We start from the raw sequence: 17,115 nt of genomic DNA on the forward strand, positions 1-17,115 counted from the left end.
TAATGGAGGTATGCACAAAAAGCTGTGAGTACAAGGAGGAAAGGAACTGAGAGATTCTAGAAAGCTTCTTTTAATTAAAATGATAATATTTGTGCTAAATTCCAAAGAGGTGGGAAAAACTGGGACTTTTGGCAAGTGGTAAGAAGTTTAGTATGGCCGGAAGAAGACTGTATGGGGAGTGGGAGGAAATGGGGTTGAAAAGAATAGAGGACGAATGCGCATGTGTAGAATAAGAAGGGCACTGAAAATGATTTATCTATTAGACTTCTATACATTAAGGCCAGTTCACATTCCCATGATGTTCAACTTTCTTTATATTTTATGGGCGGTATTGAGCAGCCCACTTTATATTAGCTGTGTGTCATGAGAGGGTGTAATCTTTGTAACTGTGATGGGGTTAACCAGACTAACATAGCTAAATAAGTGTTTCTGTAGGTTATGTCTGCACAAAATCCTAATATTTAGCTTAAAAGTTCTGGTGTTTACTTATAAAGGTGCCACAATGACATTTTTTGTGGAAAAATCCTAAACACTATAAAGTAGTAAGCCATATCTATCAAGTTCCTCCTTGCTAAATCAGAGAATAACAATCAGTTCAATTTCAAAATTGTTTTCTGAAACTATTATAATCAATATACTCTAATAGTGTAATATTTGTGTACTCAAACAACAGATTTTTATAGCTTGGTTGGGGAAGAAAGCTAAAATTTAAATAGCAATAATGATGGTGATGATGATCATGATCATGTTGATGATGGTTAATTTACTGAGCATTTACTATACGGTAGTCCTACAAAATATTCTGCCTACACCATCACATTATCATTCAATCCACACAACAATGCTTTATTATAAATTTTTTCTTTGAAAGCAGAAAACTAAAGCTCTCATTTCTCTTCAGATTGTATAAATTCACATAGCTAATAAATGGCAGAGTTTGAACTTAAACATAAGTATAACTCCAAAAAGGGAATTTGAAACTGTGTGGCATTAATTATAAGGTGAAATTCAAAAGTGGAGGAGAGCACTTTGAGACTGGAATAGTTGGCCAATGGTACCTAAGAATCTCTTTGCACTTCATGATCTTTCTTTTTTATGTGTAAGTACTTGGCATCACCACTAGGTAACAGGCTTATGTCAGAAGTAATAATAATGAAAGAGCTGGATTCTGTGTCAACCAACCACCCTCTAACATAGGTGCTTTCTTCTGGTACTAGAACTGGAATTCGAGTTTGGTGGGACAGCCTACTATATCATCTTCACTTCTGTAATCAAATGTCCCTCTTGGTTTCTCTTATAAGAGTACTTGTGATTACATTTAGGGCCCACCTGGATAATCCAGAATCATCTCTCCATCTCAAAATCCTTGATAAAATCTACAGTCACTTTTTCCGTATAAGGTATCATTCATAGGTTTTGGGGATTAGGACAGGAATATATTTGGGGACCATTATTTCAACCCACCACAAAACCCATAACATTCATGTTAATTTTTTAAATTAAGAATTTAGGGTGAAATACTGAAACTCAGTGGTTTTTGTGCTTTCTTGAACTATGTATGGATCCAGGTGGGTACTAGAAATATCAGGGGGAACACTTTGTAAAGTATATACTTGTCTAACCACTATGCCATACACCTGAAACTAATACAAAATAATATTGAATGTAAAGTGTAATTGAAAATTTTTTTAAAAAAATTAAAAATATATTGATAATGGTCAAACATTTAGAAAACTGTGGTATCTGATGCATTTCTGAGAATGAATATACCAAAACCTTCGGTATGCTCAACTTACTTATAATTAGGAAGACCATACTTTGGAAAATTGGTATGGGTTCTATCAATAAAGTTTCCATGAAACAAAACAGCAGCCAGTAACATTATACATATTTTTGTATGCCTTAAAGGAGAGAAATAAATGAGTAAATTTATAGAATAAACCAATGAGGAGAAGGTAGAAGTTGAAGCAATACAATATAAAAATAAAGTGATGTATACTTTTCAAGCACAAAACTGAGGCTTAGTTCTACCTTGGCATTAATTAATTTATGAGTTTCTGATTATAGAAACAGAGAAAGGAAGGGATTCTTTGGAATTCTGACCATATACTTTTCTGCTTAGAGATAGGGGTATTAAAATAATTAGGTTTTCCCTGTTATGATATGTCCTGTGCTTACATATAACACACTGTCATTTTTTAGAGAGTCAGTATTTAGAGTGATTTTGCTCATCTTATAGAATAGGCTTTAATTTTTTTAAAGTGTTTACAGAGTTGCATAGTTATTATATATTTGCATTTCTGATGAGTTAAGAGTTGTAGCTTTACTTATAATGCTGAATTCTTGCTCCTGAGTACCACCTTAACTTTTCCCATTGTGGAGTTTTCTGTACTAACATTATAGCAAGAGGTGGACACCACTGGTACTTGATACCAATCAATATTTTGGTAATTAAACAACATGTGTTTATATAAACACCTTTGATGTTTTCTATCCCCTTAAAATGAATATATGTAGTCATTTCTTTGTCGTAACACTTGTAATTTTATATCATTTTTAGGAATGATTCTTAAAAATAATGAGACTCTACTACAACATGGAGTTAAGCCGCAGGATGTTGTACAAGTGGAAATCTTTTCTATACGTCCAGATCTATATCCAATCAAAAGAATAATTGAACTCAGTGATGCCTCTCAAGTCATAACTGTCAGAGTACAAACTGGTTAGTTATTTGATGTCTTTTAGGTGAAGTATTTTAGACTTGATTTGTAGTTGAACTTCCATTCAGTCTTGGTTTTATCTCCTCAGGCATTGATCAGTACCAGCAGGTAGCTGTTGAGATTATAAAATCTGACTTTCACAAACCATTTCTTGGTGGATTCAGACATAAAATAACAGGAATAGAATATCACAATGCTGGAACACAAACTGTACCTAAAAAGATTCCTCAAAAATACAGTGTATTTTGTAGGGATGCCCAGGTAATATTTTTATTTTTCCTTATAGGTTTTTGAGGCTATCAAATCAGCAATTGTTATGCTGTATACCTCTCTCAAATAAAAATCTTCTAAGGAACTATATGGCATTAAAATAATGAAAGAAAATTAACTTAATTATGTAGGAAAATATGCTTTTTACTCATTTATATGTGTATACAATATATGTTTATTTAAAATTATTATGTTTTTATTTTAGACAGTTTTTCAGAGGAAAAAGCTCCAACAAACTACAAATATGACATCCACACAGATGACTAAAATTGGTGTGTATGTATCAAATATGACTGATAAACTGGTAACACCAGGAAAATATTTTTCAGCAGCAGAATACCATGCTGAAAGATTAGCGGCGGTAAGATAACTTTTACTATGGGTGAATACTAAAAATTAAATATGTGAGTCAATTGTTCTGTGTATATCTGTGTGTCTTTGCCTAAGCCACACTAGCTTGCAGAGGAACCCACATGAGTGCTGTTAAAGGCTGAGTTACATTACTTGTTAAAGATGGTAAGACAGACTTGATTCAAAAGGGGCTTTTACAGTGGAGTTTTGTAATAGGGAAGAGATTAGGTTTAACTCTGAATGCAACAGGAAAAGTGGGGATTTACAGCCAAGGAGCAGGATATGGGTCAGTGGATGGAAAATTACTAAGAAAGCATCAGGGGTAAAGGGTTTTCTGGCGAAACCAACCTAGCAGGATTTTTGCCGAAGCCAATGCAGAGTGATTAGGCATCATTTAGGGGATGGTGGAAGATGAGGAACCTGGTCAGATATCAAGGGTGTTCAGATAATGAGGGTGGGGATTCTGATTAAACTGAGTTAGCAGGATTCTTAATAAAATTAAACAATGCAAAGATGAACACAGAAGCCCAAATGTCAAGACATAGTTGAACGAGAGCTCGGAGGAGCCTGATTAGAATTTGGTCAAGGAGAGAATCTTTGTCAGTGTGAGTCATGTTTTATTGGTAGTAAAAGCAGTCTTTGTCATTAATCTGCCCCCAATATAAGGAACCTGAGTGCTAACTACTCCTAATCCTTCCCTTTCCCTTAGGGAATCCCTGGGACTTTGTGTGTTACCTTTGGCCATTTATTAATTTTTCCCCTCTATCCTTTGGCCTTAATCCACTACTGTAGAATCACCTAGGAAGGGTTGTAGACTGACTGAAACCAAAAGGACATTAAAGCCTGTTTTCTCTTATATTAATATAACCACTCCAACTGTTTATGTTATGTTTACATAGCCTTTCTTCATCCTTTTACATCTAACTTTTTAGTTTCTCTTTCTGAGAGTTCATTATTTGTGTATAAAATTCCCATTGGTTTCTGGGGGTAAATTTTGTATTCTGCTACATTTTAAAATTCATTTATTAACTCTAATAGTCTTTTGTTGGGGCCTTTAGGGTTCTCCATGTACAATATAATGTCATCTGTGAATAATGAGTTTTGCTTCCTCTTTTCCAATTTGAATGCCTTTTGTTGTTTCTTCTTGTCTGATTGCTGTGGCTAGGACTTGCAATGCTATGTTGAATAAGAATGGTGAAAGGGGACATCTCTGTCTTGTTCCTGTTCTTAAGCGAAATACTTTTAGTTTTTGCCCATTGAGTATGAAGTTGGCTGTAGGTTTATCATATATGGCATTTATTAGGTTGAGGAATGATTCCTCTATTCCCACTTTGCTGAGTTTTTAACAACAATGGGTACTGGATTTTGTCGAATGCTTTTTTCTACATCTATTGATATATTCATATGATTTTTTAATGTCATTAATTGATTTGCAGATATTGTACCAACCTTACATCCCAGGAATGAGCCCTACTTGGTCATGGTGTATGACTTTTTAATGTTGTGCTGAATTCAGATTGCTAATATTTTGTTGAGGAATTTTGCATCTGTTTTTGGGAGATAGTGACCTATAATTTTCTTTTTTTGTAATATTTTGTCTGGTTTTGGAACTGGGGTAAAGCTGACCTTATAAAATGAGCTTGGGACCCTTCCCTCCTTTTGAAGTTTTTGAAATAGTTTGAGAAAGATAGGTGTTAATTCTTTGAATGTTGGTAAAATTCATCTGTGAAGTCAACCGTTCCAAGACACTTATTTGTTGGTCGTTTTGTTTACTGGTTTGGTTTTGTTAGTAGTGATTGGTCTGTTCAGATTTTCTGTTTCTTCTCAATTCAGTCTTGGAAGATTGTATGATTCTAAGAATTTATTTCTTCCAGATTTTCCAATCTTTTGGCGTATAATTGTAGTATTTTCTTAAACCTTTGTATTAGTGAAGTATCAGTTATTTCTCTTTCATTTCTGATTTTATTTATTTGGGTTCTCTCTTTTTCTCTCACCTGGTTAAAGGTTTATCAACTTTTAAAATCTTTTCAGAGAACCAGCTCTGGGTTTTATTGATCTTTTGAATTTTTTTTAGACTCTATTTTTTTAAATTCCCACTCTAATTTTTATCATTTCATTGCGTGTACTCACTTTGGGTTTTTTTGTTGATCTTTTTTCTACTTCCTTTTAGGTGTAAGGTTAGATTGTTTATTTGAAACTTTCTTGATTCTTGAGGTAGGCCTGTATTGCTATGAATTTCCCTCTTACAACTGCTTTCTCTGTGTCACATGGATTTTGGGTTGTTGTGTTTCCATTTTCATTTGTCTCAAGGTGTCTTTGATTTCTTCCTTGATCTCTTTGTTAACCTATTCATTGTTTAGTAGCATATTATTTAGTCTCCATGTGTTTATGTGTTTTTCAGCTTTTTCTTGTAATTGGTTTCTAGTTTTATACCTTTGTGGTTAGAGAAGATACTTGATATGATTTCAGTCTTCTTAAGTTTATTGAGACTTCTTTTGTGTTCTAAAATGTGGTCTGTCCTGGAGAATATTCCATGTGCACTTGAAAAGAATGTATATTCTACTACTTTGGGATGAAATGCTCTGAAAATACGAATTAAATTCATCTGGTCTAATGTGTCATTTAAGGCCATTGTTTCTTTGTTGATTTTCTGTCTGAAATATCTATCCATTGCTTACAATGGGGTATTAAAGTCCCCTACTCAGAGTGTATTATTATTGATTTCTCCCCTTTTGTCTGTCAATATTTGGTTTATATATTTAGGTGTTCCTGTGTGGGAGCACAAATGTTTATATCCTCTTATTGGATTGAGTCCTTTATTACAAAATGTCCTTCTTTGTCTCTTATTATAGACTTTGTTTTAAAGTCTATTTTGTCTGATATAAGTATTGCTACTCTGGTATTGTTTTGTTTCGTTTCCATTTGCATGAAATGACTTTTTTCGTCCCTTTACTTTCAGCCTGTGTATGTCTTTCATCTGAAGTGGGTCTCTTCCAGATGGTATATGTATGGGTCTTGTTTTCTTTCTTTACTTCTTTTTTTAGTTTTAAATTTTTATTGATTTTTAGAGAGAGACAGAGAATGGGAGAGACAAAGGGAAACACTGATTATTTGTTCCACTCATTTATGCATTCACTGGTTGATTCTTGTATGTGCCCTGACCAGGGATTGAGCCCACAACTTTGGCATATCGGGACAATGCTCTAACCAACTGAGTTACTCAGCCATGGCTTTGATTTCTTAGTCTTTCAGCTATCCTATACCTTTTTACTGGAGCATTTAATCTATTTATATTTAAAGTGTTTATTGATAGGTATGTAGTTATTTCCATTTTATTCTTCATATTCATTTTTCCCCCCATCTTCTTTAAAAATCTCCTTTAACATTTCTTGTACTACTGCTTGTTGGTGATGAACTCCTTTAGCTTTCTCTTGTCTGGGAAACTCTTTATCACTCCTTCAATTTTAACTGATAGCCTTGCTGGATAGGGTATTCTTGGTTGTAGGTCCTTGCTTTACATCATTTTGAATATTTTGTGCAAATTCATTCTGGCCTGAAAAGTTTATATTGAGAAATAAGCTGACAGTCTTATGGGAGCTCCCTTGTAGTAACTAACTGCCTTTCTCTTGCTGCTTTTAAGAGTCTCTCTTTGTGTTTAACCTTTGGCATTTTAATTATAATGTGTCTTGGTGTGGCCATCTTTTGGGTTCATCTTGTTTGGGACTCTGTGTGCTTCATGGACTTGTCCATCTATTTCCTTTTCCAGGTTAGGAAAGTTTTCAGTCATTATTATTTCAAATAGGTTCTCTAGTCCTTGCTGACTCTTCTTGTGGTGCCCCTGTGATGTGAATATTGTTATACCAGAGGTTTCTTAAACTATCCTATTTTTTTTTTCCCTTTTTGCTGTTTAAATTGGGTGTTTTCTACTACCTTCTCTTTCAAATCACTGATTTAATCCTTTGCTTCATTGAATTTGCTGTTAATTTCTGTTAGGGTATTTTTCATTTAAGTTATTATATTCTTTATTTTTGATTGGTTCTTTTATAGGGTTTCTATTTTCATTTCCAGGTATTAGTTAGATCTGCTATGTCTCCCAAGTTGGCAGTGTGGCCTTATGTTGTATATGTCCTGGGGACCTGTGGCTCAGTCTCCCTAATTGCTGAAGCTGGGTACTCCAGGACTTTACTTGTGTGGGTTGTGTGTGCCCTCCTATTGTAGTTGTACCTTGATTGTTGTTGGAACATCAGTGGTTGGGGTGACCCTCAGGCTGATTGACTGTGAGTATTCGCCTTAATCAAAGTGTTCAAACTGATGTGTGTGGGATGACTCCATGGATTGGAGTTTACCTCAATTGGTTTGCCTGCCAAGACCACCCTTTGGTTGTGCCATTTGTGGAGCTAATTGGGTGGTGTTCTGTTGTAGCCTGAAGCTGGCCACTAAGTTTATAGGTTCTGGGGCCTATTGGAAGGGCTTCAGTATAGGCCAATGTCAGGCACTGCCTGTGACCAACTCAGCATTAGCTTGTAGGTACTACAAAGTAAACCATGGTTAGTGGCTGCCTGTGCTAGGTCTGAAGGCACATGGGACAGGCCACACTGTAAACCAAGACCTGCTGTTTTTTGGTGAAATGTCCTAAAAATATCAATATTGTTTATCTAATCTAATGTGCCATTTTAGGCCCCTGTTTCCTTGTTGACTTTCTGCCTAGATTACCTATGTAGCTGTGGTTACCATGTGTTTTCTATAGACCAAGCCATGTTTATAGCACCCTATTTTAAGTTGATGGTTGCTTAAGTTTGAACACATTCTAAAATCTACAATTTTTACTCACACCATCCACTTTTGTTTTTTATCATTTTTTTTAACTTCTTGTGTGTGTGTTTGTATCTCTTTATTGTTGTAATTAAATATGATCTTCCTACTTTTGCCTTTTAATCTTTGTAATTTTATAGTTGTTTGATCTACTGCTTTTATTATGTTTTGCATTTGTCAGTGAGAGTTTCTTTCCTATGTTTTCTTATGCATATTTTTAATTTTTTTTTTTGTGTGTGTGTGTGTTATGGGAAACTCTTTATCTCTCCTTTATTCCAAATGATAGCCTTGCTGGATAGAATAATTTGGTGATAGATAATTTTTTGCTTTTCATCACTTTAGGTGTGTTCTTTGTGAAACTGGTTGAGTGGTGATCTGGTGTGGTCTGAAGCTGGCCACTTTGTATGTTGGTTATGGGGCATCTTCGGATGAGCTCTGGTGCTGGTCAAGATCAGTCACTGACTGTGTACAGCCCAGGGTGAGCTGGTAAGAGATACAAAGTGATCTGCAGTTGATTGTTGCCTGTGGTGGGTTTGGAGGCACCTGGAAGAAGCTAGGCTGCAAACTGAGTCTGTCTGCCATTAGACCTGGTTTTGGGGATGCTTTGCAAGAGGTACGGTGTATGCCATTGCCAGCTGCTGCTTGTTTGGGGATTGTGGACCTTTGAGAGATTTTAGGAAAGTCATCAGCAAAATCTGAGGAAAACTACCTGTGTTGAGGATTTGCTGGAAAAAGTTTGGTGGGGTGTACAAGTTTGGTGTGGCAGATTCTCAGGGAATCACTAGGGTGTGCAAACAGTGTTAGCCAAGTGAATGGTGATCTTTAATTTTACAACTGCACCTGCTGGCTAGGTAGAGGAAGGCTCAACAAAGGAATAATGGAGTCTGCCAGCACTTTCTTCCCTGGAGAGAGGTGCCTTATCCCCCTGCACCTCCAGCCCTTGTATTGAAGCTCGTCAATTGAGTTCCTCCAGATATGTCCCTGGTGTTTTTCGAGCTGCTGCTCTGTGCTGGAGCTCAGACTGAATGAGCTTAGTTAGTGAGAGAGGCTGTGCACCATCCCTTTAAGACCTGCAGCACCTAGGTCTCCATCTTACTCAGTTGCAATCCCCACTTGTTTTCACAGCCAGATGTTATAAGGACTTTTCTTTGTGCTGGAGCCCTGGGTTGGGAAGTCTAGTGTGGGGCTGGAAACCCTTGTCTGGTGTGTGTGAGAACCTCTGCAGCTGAGGTATTCCTCCTGATTCTTAGTCACCATAATGTGGATGTGGGACTTGTCTATTCCCTTCTCTGCCCCTCCTACTAGTCTCAACATGGTTTCTTCTTTATATTCTTAGTTATAGTAATTTTGTTCATCTGATCTTCAGGTGGTTTTCAATAATGTTGGTTCTGTAATATAGTTGTGATTTTGATGTAGACTTGGGTAGAGGTGAGCATAGCATTTACCTGCTCTGCCATCTTGACCAGAAGTCCCTCATTATTTTTCTTTTTGCCAGTTCACATCTTCTATTGAGCCTATCTAATGAGTTTTCATTTCAGTTTTTATATTATTAAACCCACAAAATTCCATTTGGTTCTCTTTTAATTATTTTTTGTCTCTCCTTTTTTTAAAATATGTCTTTATTGATTTCAGAGAGAGAGGAAAGAAGAGGGAGAGAGAGATAGAAACATCAATGATGAGAGAGTCATTGATCACCTGCCTACTGCCCCCCTCCCCTCCCACTGGGGATCGAGCCCGCAACTTGGGCATGTGCCTCAACTGGGAACCGAACCTCAATCTCCCGGATCATAGGTCGATGCTCAACCACTGAGCCACGCCGGCCAGGCTATTTCTGTCTCTTTATTGATATTCTCTATTCGATGAATCATTGTTATTTTACTTTCTTTTAACTCTTAGGCATTGTTTCCTTCAAGTTTTTTTTTTGACGTCTTTGTTTGTTTGGTAATTTCAGTACCTGGGACCTGTTGGAGTTAGTTTCTATTGACTGGTTGTTGTTTTTTCCCCTATATTGATCATACTGTCTTCTTTCTTTGCATGTTTCATAATTGTTTTGTTGTTGAAAACTCGACATTTCAGATAATATATTGTAGCAACTCTATCCTGCCCTTTGTAGCAACTCTTTATCCTGTTACTGTTCACTCCAAGGATCAGTGTTATATCTATTTTATGTTTGTTTATTTGTTTACTGACTTGCTCAGATTAATTAATTAGAGCAGTTGTACTTCTTAATCCTGTCACCTTTTTCACGTAGGCCCTAACCTCCCTCCCCTTTGGCAAACATCAGTCTGTTCTCTGTATCTATGAATCTGTTTTAATTTTGTTTGTTTGTTTATTTTGTTCTTTAGACACATAAGTGAAATCATATGGTATTTGTTTTCCTCTGTCTGACTTATTTTACTTAGCATAATACCCTCTAGATTCATTCATACTGTCACAAATGGTAAAATTTCATTCTTTTTTATGGTTGAGTAATATTTCATTGTGTATATGAACCACCACTTTTTTCTTCGCTCATCTATTGATGGTCACTTGGGTTGCTTCCATATCTTGGCTATAGTAAGTAATCCTGCAGTGAACATAGAGGTGTGTATATCCTTTTGAATTAGTGTTCTGGGTTTCTTTGAATATATACTGAGAAGTGGAATCACTGGGTCATAAGGCAGTTCCATTTTTAATTTTTTTAAGAACCTCCATACTATTTTCCATAGTAGCTGCACCAATCTGCATTCCCACCAACAGTGCCCTAGGATTCCCTTTTCTCCACATCTTCATCAACAGATGTTGCTTGTTGACTTACTGATGGTAGTCATTCTGACAGGTGTAAGGTGATATTTCATTGTGGTTTTAATTTGCATTTCTCTGATGATTAGTGGCATTGAGCATCTTTTCATGTCTATTAGCCATCTATATGTCCTCTTTGAAGAAGTGTCTATACAGATCTTCTACCCCCTTTTAAAATTGGGTTGTTTGTTTCTTTGATGTTGAGTTGGATGAGTTCTTTATAAATTTTGGAAATTAACCCCTTATTGGATGTATCATTGACAAATATCTTCTTTTGTTCAGTAGTTTGTCTTTTTATTTTGTTGATGGTTTTCTTTGCTCTGCAAAAACTTTTTAGTTTGATGTAGTCCCATTTGTTTATTTTTTCTTTGGTTTTCCTTGACTGAGGAGATAAGTCAGAAAAAAATATTGCCAAGAGAACTGTCAGAGATTTTTACTGCCTGTTTTTTTCTTCTTTTTTAAACTTATATATATCTTTTCAGAAAGCCAGTTAAAAAAATTTTTTTAATTGATTTTTAGAGAGAGGAAGGGAGAGAGATAGAGGGAAACATCAATGAGGGAGAAGCATCATCGATGGGTTGCCTTCTGCATGTCCCCTACTAGGATTGAGCCCACAGCCCAGACATGTGCCCTGACTCGGATGTTAAAGGAAGAAAATATAAACATATAGGAACAAGAACACATGAGAAGAGAGAAAAGTAAATGTCAGCTAATTGTTTTTCAAGTTGTAAAGCAGATGGAGTAGTGTTAATTGACTTCCTTGAGTAGAGGAAGTGAAAATCTAAAGTCCTTTCAAGGAGAAAGGAATCAAGAACCAAATAAATTTACCCCATGAAAATCTTGGAATGTGAATTGTAGGTTTTGTAGGAGATGGAAGTGAGATGTGAGCTACAAACAGAGGGATTGGTTAAAAGCCAGTGTAAGGAGTAAATTTCCATTTCATTAGTTATTTTTATCTTCATTGATTCTTTTCTGTTTGTATCATATTTATGTTATTCTTGAGGTTTTTTAGTTCAGTGCTTAGTATTTATTTTAAATCTTTCTTGCTTTAGGCACGATTACATGTGACTGTGGGTATTTTTGTACTCATTCCTGCCGTCTCATTTTGTTTTTACTGATTATTTATTCTTGTTTATTCTTTGACTAACATTCCTTTCTTTCGGTTGGTCTGACTAAACTGTTCATGTTTTTGTTCTTTTATAGTTCAATAATAGATACTTTATTTCTATTTTCCTGGTTGTTACTCATAAAAAATTTTAACACACCTAATTTTTTAATATCAAATGCATATTTAATCCTGCTCTATATCTTTTCCATGAACAGTCAAGGCCCTTAGCAGGCCTTTTTTTTCTTCTTTCCTTGCCCTCCTCCCTCATTCCTCCTCTCCAGTGAGGGTTTGGTCTAGAATTATAATTTTATATAAATATATGTATAACTTATATAATTATAATTTACTATATAATTATAACTTCAGATTGTTTTTATATATTTACATTGATATAATAGATATGAATTTTTTCAAATAAGATGTATTTAACTTAATAACTTTTTTGAAGTTTTTGCTCACTTCTTTAATCCCCCCCTTTAATTTATTCTTCTTGCTAGAACACATTCTGTAGTAATTCCTTCAAATTATGCTTGGGAGGTAAACCATTTAAGTCCTATTGAATGACCCTTATTATTCTTGGGTTTTAGTTTGAATGGGTGTAGAGGTTAGATTCACACTTGTTTCCAAAGTTATTTTTCTTTGTAACTTTGAAACTATTTGATTAAAAAGTCCGATGTCAATCGGATTCTCAATTCTTTATTTCCTTTCTGGGAGCTTTTAGGGTTTTCACTTTATCTTTAGTAATCTTGTGATGTTCTTTAGAATTGATTATGGTCCCTTTCTATCTGAGAGCTCCTGTCCTTCTTTAGTTCTGTGAAATATTCTTCTGTTTTAAAATTTTTTATTAAAGCATAGTTGATTTACAATATTATATTAGTTGCAGGGGTACAACATAGTGATTCCACAGTTATATACCTTACAAAGTGATTACCACAGTAAGTCTAGTAACCATCTGTCACTCTATAGTCATTATGATGTTACTATGTTCCCTGTGCTGTACATTAGGTCCCTATGGCTTATTTATTTTATAACTGGAACTTTGTATCACTATTCCCTTTTCACCCTTTATACCCATCTGTCTGCCCCACCCCCCAAAACCATCTGTTCTCTGTATCTTTGAATATGTTTCTGTTTCGTTTTGTTTATTCCTTTGGTGTTTTTAGATTCCACATATAAATGAAATCATACAATATTTGTCTTTCTCTGTCCGACTTGTTTCACTCAGCACAGTACCCTCTAGGTCCATCCATCTTCAACTATATTTTGAGTAATTTTTTTAATCAACTTTCTTCATTCTGTCTAGAACCAGTATCATTTATCTTACATGTCTCTTAATTATTGCATTTATCTTACATATCTCTTAATATTTCTGCATTCTTTCTAACTTTTATGACCATTTACACTGCATCCTAAAAGATTTTCTTGCTTAAGTTTCTTGCTTACTAATTCTCTCTTAGGTGCTCTGCAGATCAGCTTATAATAAACTACTGGTTCTCGGCCAATGTCCACTCTCCCACCATAGTAATGCTTTGCTGGCCTTGGGCTGCACACTGAAGACCGAGTTTCACACATTCCATCACCTCTTCTGTGTGTGGGTGAGCCCAGTAACTAAGGCCTGGAAAATGAGAGGTGAGGGGAAATGACACGTGGCACTTCTGGATATTGCTCTTAAAGTGACTGGGTTGCAAGTCTTTTGTTCTCCCTCTTTCTACTCACTCAGAAGATGGTGAGTGAGCGTGCACCAGCCACCCAGGACACACCATGGGGAGCCATTTGTTGAATATGGCAGTTTCCTTCCAGCCCTAAACTGCGTGACAGTCTGGATTATGATGTGAGAAGGGAAAAATTCCATGTTGTTTAAACAACTGTGTTTTAGTGTCTTTAATTAAGATTTAACAAATTTAATAGCACTCAAGGTAAACATGTTCTACTGATTTTTTAAATTTCAAAAATAAAAATTTTGTCACAGTTTTTCTTGATTCATTTATATATTGATTCAATAGCCTTTTCTTCCTCTCCAAAAATGTTTATCTAGTCTGGTCTTGTTTTTTGTTTTGTTGTGTTTGTTATACTCTAGCAGAATGGTTCTAAAACCATTCCTCAGAAGTACCTGGAGAACTTGTAAAGATATAGAATCCCTGCCCCACTCCAGAGTGTCTGATTCAGTGGGGGGTGGGGGTTGTGGGGAGGCTGAGAATTTGCATTTCTAACAGTTTTCCAGATAATGCTGCTGCTGGTCTGGCCAACAGGCTCTGAGACCTACTGTTCTAGTAATTCTGTTTCATACAAATGTAAATTCTTCTTTGTTGAATGAGACACTTTTTAACTTGTTGGCTTTTCTCAAATGTTTGGCTTTTCTTGGGTGTGTCCTCAGAGTGCTTGAGATTCCTGATGTCCAATGTGTTATAACCTATTTGTTTACTACAGCCTTACACTGAAACTTTAGGGGATGGGCAGGGCTTGATTCTGGGAGAAAGCTAGTTTTCTGGAGACAGGGCTTCTATTCATCCTGGGTGTCACTAGCCTTTCGGGACACTAACTCCTCTTGCCTAGAGGCAAATACCTCTGTTGCTCTTTAACTAATTGCTTTAGTTTAGAGGAGCCTGTCCCTTTTGCATTTTTCAAGCAGTCACCTTGTTAGTTATGCCTAAGGGCCCTTCTGCGCACTGATCCACCAGTTTGGGGCTTGAAGCAGCCTTAGAATCACTTCTGTTTCGTAGCTTGCTGTCCAGGATGTGATTAGACTCCTTCAACTTATTCCACATGTCTCCTTTCTTGAGGGGACTCTTCAAGCTTTCTCTTCCTTTGGAGGACTCCTTCAGTATGATCCAGTGTCTTTTCTTATTTCTGCTTATACGATTATCTTTAATTATCAGGGATTAGGATGAGGGAAGACATGCGTCAACATGTTTTCTGTCTTCAATCTTGATCCAGCCTCTCCACATTTTATTTTTATTTATGAGTTTAGTAAACAAAAATAGAGACTCAACTACATTGCAGGTGTTTTGAGGATCTAGTACTACAGTGGACCTTCAGGCATATTTATGTTTCTCACCATTTAATAAATACTTGTTCGCTTAAATCTCCCTTTTATCTAACCTGCCTGTGGTGATTTCCACCACAAAACCTACCTGCTATATGTTTAGGAAGTACAATTTTGTTTTAAATATGAGCTTATGCTAATGACAAAAAGATAAACTAGAGATAATTACTATTCAATAATAGTAGAGACAATTAATGTGGCAATAATAGTATTTTTGGTGACTTGAGAAGTAGCAGGCTTAAGCTAACTAAGCACTTTGTCTGCATACTGTTATTATCACTGTTCTGCAGATGAGGGAACCAAAGCACAGAGATGGCAAGCAGCTTGCCCAAAACCAAACAGCTAGCAAGTTGCAGACGGAAGAGTTAAACTAAGTTTTACTCTAGAGCCTGTGCTCTTATGTATTGTACCGTCTGCCTCCTGTGAAGGTGTATCTGCTGGATTTCGAAGTCAGATGGCTGATGTGCCATCAGTGTTATAATGTATGTGATGATATCTGTCACAGAACTAACACTAGACTTGGAGTTTTTTAGTACTTACTGAATTGGAATAAAAACCATTGTTGCCTTTTGTTATTGACTGGTAAAGTTGATGGCAGATACTTTTCATTTCCCTTTAATTTAACTACAGGTAATAGTGTTACAGACTTACTATAGACGGTGGCATGCTAAGATGGTGGTAGAAGATTTAAGAAGACAAAAAATGTTGAGGTTGCAGTGGGAAGAACAGGAAGAACTAAGAAAGATGAGAGAGAAACAAGACCACATGAAGCTGGACTATTACCGGAGGCATAACCCTAAAACGAAGGAAGATTTTGAGCTTCTCTATAATGCGCTAGAACGTAAGTTCGAAATAGGCTTTGCATAAAATGTGAATTTTAAAATTTTTCATTAGTAGGAAAAACAGGTCTACTAAAGACAAAAGGAAGACTTATTACCTTAGGAAAAATGTCTTGAGAATCTGGACCAGACAATTTAAAATGATGAATAGTGTTTTACATTTGGGACAGGAATTACGGGTGAAATGAAACTGGACATGCTTTTGCGTTAACAGTGGGTACATCATGCAGTTTTAGTACATTGACCCTCATCCCTGAGAGAGAAAGAAATTATTGCCCAATATGGTTCTTTAATAGTCTTGGGAATTTTTGAACTCAGAGTTGAACTGTCTCCAGTCCTCAGGCCAGCATCCTGTCTCTGATCCTGCTCTTTAGATGAGGGGCTTGGCAATACCTTTTAATTCCCTCCCATTAATGATAATATATACGTATATATTTTCTACACATTTGACTTTTTTGCCTCATTTCCTTCATTCGATGTTTGCTAGTCTTAGAATTAGAAGCTTCAGGTACTTGAACAAGCAGTAGATACCCTGTTCTTCAAGCATGTCCCAGTGCCCCCCTTCCAGTCTCAGCTTAAATGTCATCTACTCCAAGCCTTTTGTGACTGATGATACAACTTGCATATCCCATTGTCATCCCACGTTCTCATTGTGCTCCAAACTTTTCACTCATATCACCATCATTTGTAGTACTACGTCTTTTGTGTAACATTTTCACTACTGAGTGTAAGCTTTGGGAGAGAACAACTGATTTGTGAAAAAAATGACCTCTGTTTTTCTGTGCTTAGCTCACATCCCAACAAATATTGGTTGAATGAATGAATAAATGAATGAAGGGGAGACATAGGAATGTAGTAAGGCAGCTATTTCTAGCTCCTGTTTTCCCAGGAATATCTGCTAATGTGGAAGTAATTGGAACAGGAAGGTCTTCCTATTACCTTAGATGCTGGAAAGTGGAGAATTGGGCTCTGTGATCACAGAAAAATTTTAGAAATTAAAAATAGTGTCAGTTTTTGTTGTTATTGAGCAGGGTTTTTTTCGTCGTTGTTGTTTTAATTCCAAGAAATAACAGTCTTGGACTGCCATTATGATTTATAACATTACCTTTTAGTAAATGTTTTTTACTGTAATTTTATTTATATACTATTTGTGGATATTATGTGTTCTGTTACACAAGTCACTGTTTCCTC

General features: G+C 36.0%; 1 protein-coding gene across 3 annotated transcripts in view; it reads left to right on the forward strand.

The window, feature by feature from the left end:
• The window catches only part of IQUB (IQ motif and ubiquitin domain containing), a 59,846-nt gene that overhangs the window by 5,566 nt on the left and 37,165 nt on the right, over positions 1-17,115 (forward strand). For all 3 annotated transcript variants that reach the window (XM_081147343.1, XM_081147345.1, XM_081147344.1), the window contains exons 4-7: positions 2,561-2,722; positions 2,809-2,981; positions 3,196-3,351; positions 15,716-15,926. In XM_081147343.1, the coding sequence (XP_081003469.1) occupies positions 2,561-2,722; positions 2,809-2,981; positions 3,196-3,351; positions 15,716-15,926 (702 nt within the window). The remainder of the gene's footprint in view (positions 1-2,560; positions 2,723-2,808; positions 2,982-3,195; positions 3,352-15,715; positions 15,927-17,115) is intronic.

Source organism: Miniopterus schreibersii, assembly GCF_964146895.1.
Source record: "Miniopterus schreibersii genome assembly, chromosome: 9".
Taxonomy (NCBI): Eukaryota; Metazoa; Chordata; class Mammalia; order Chiroptera; family Miniopteridae; genus Miniopterus; species Miniopterus schreibersii.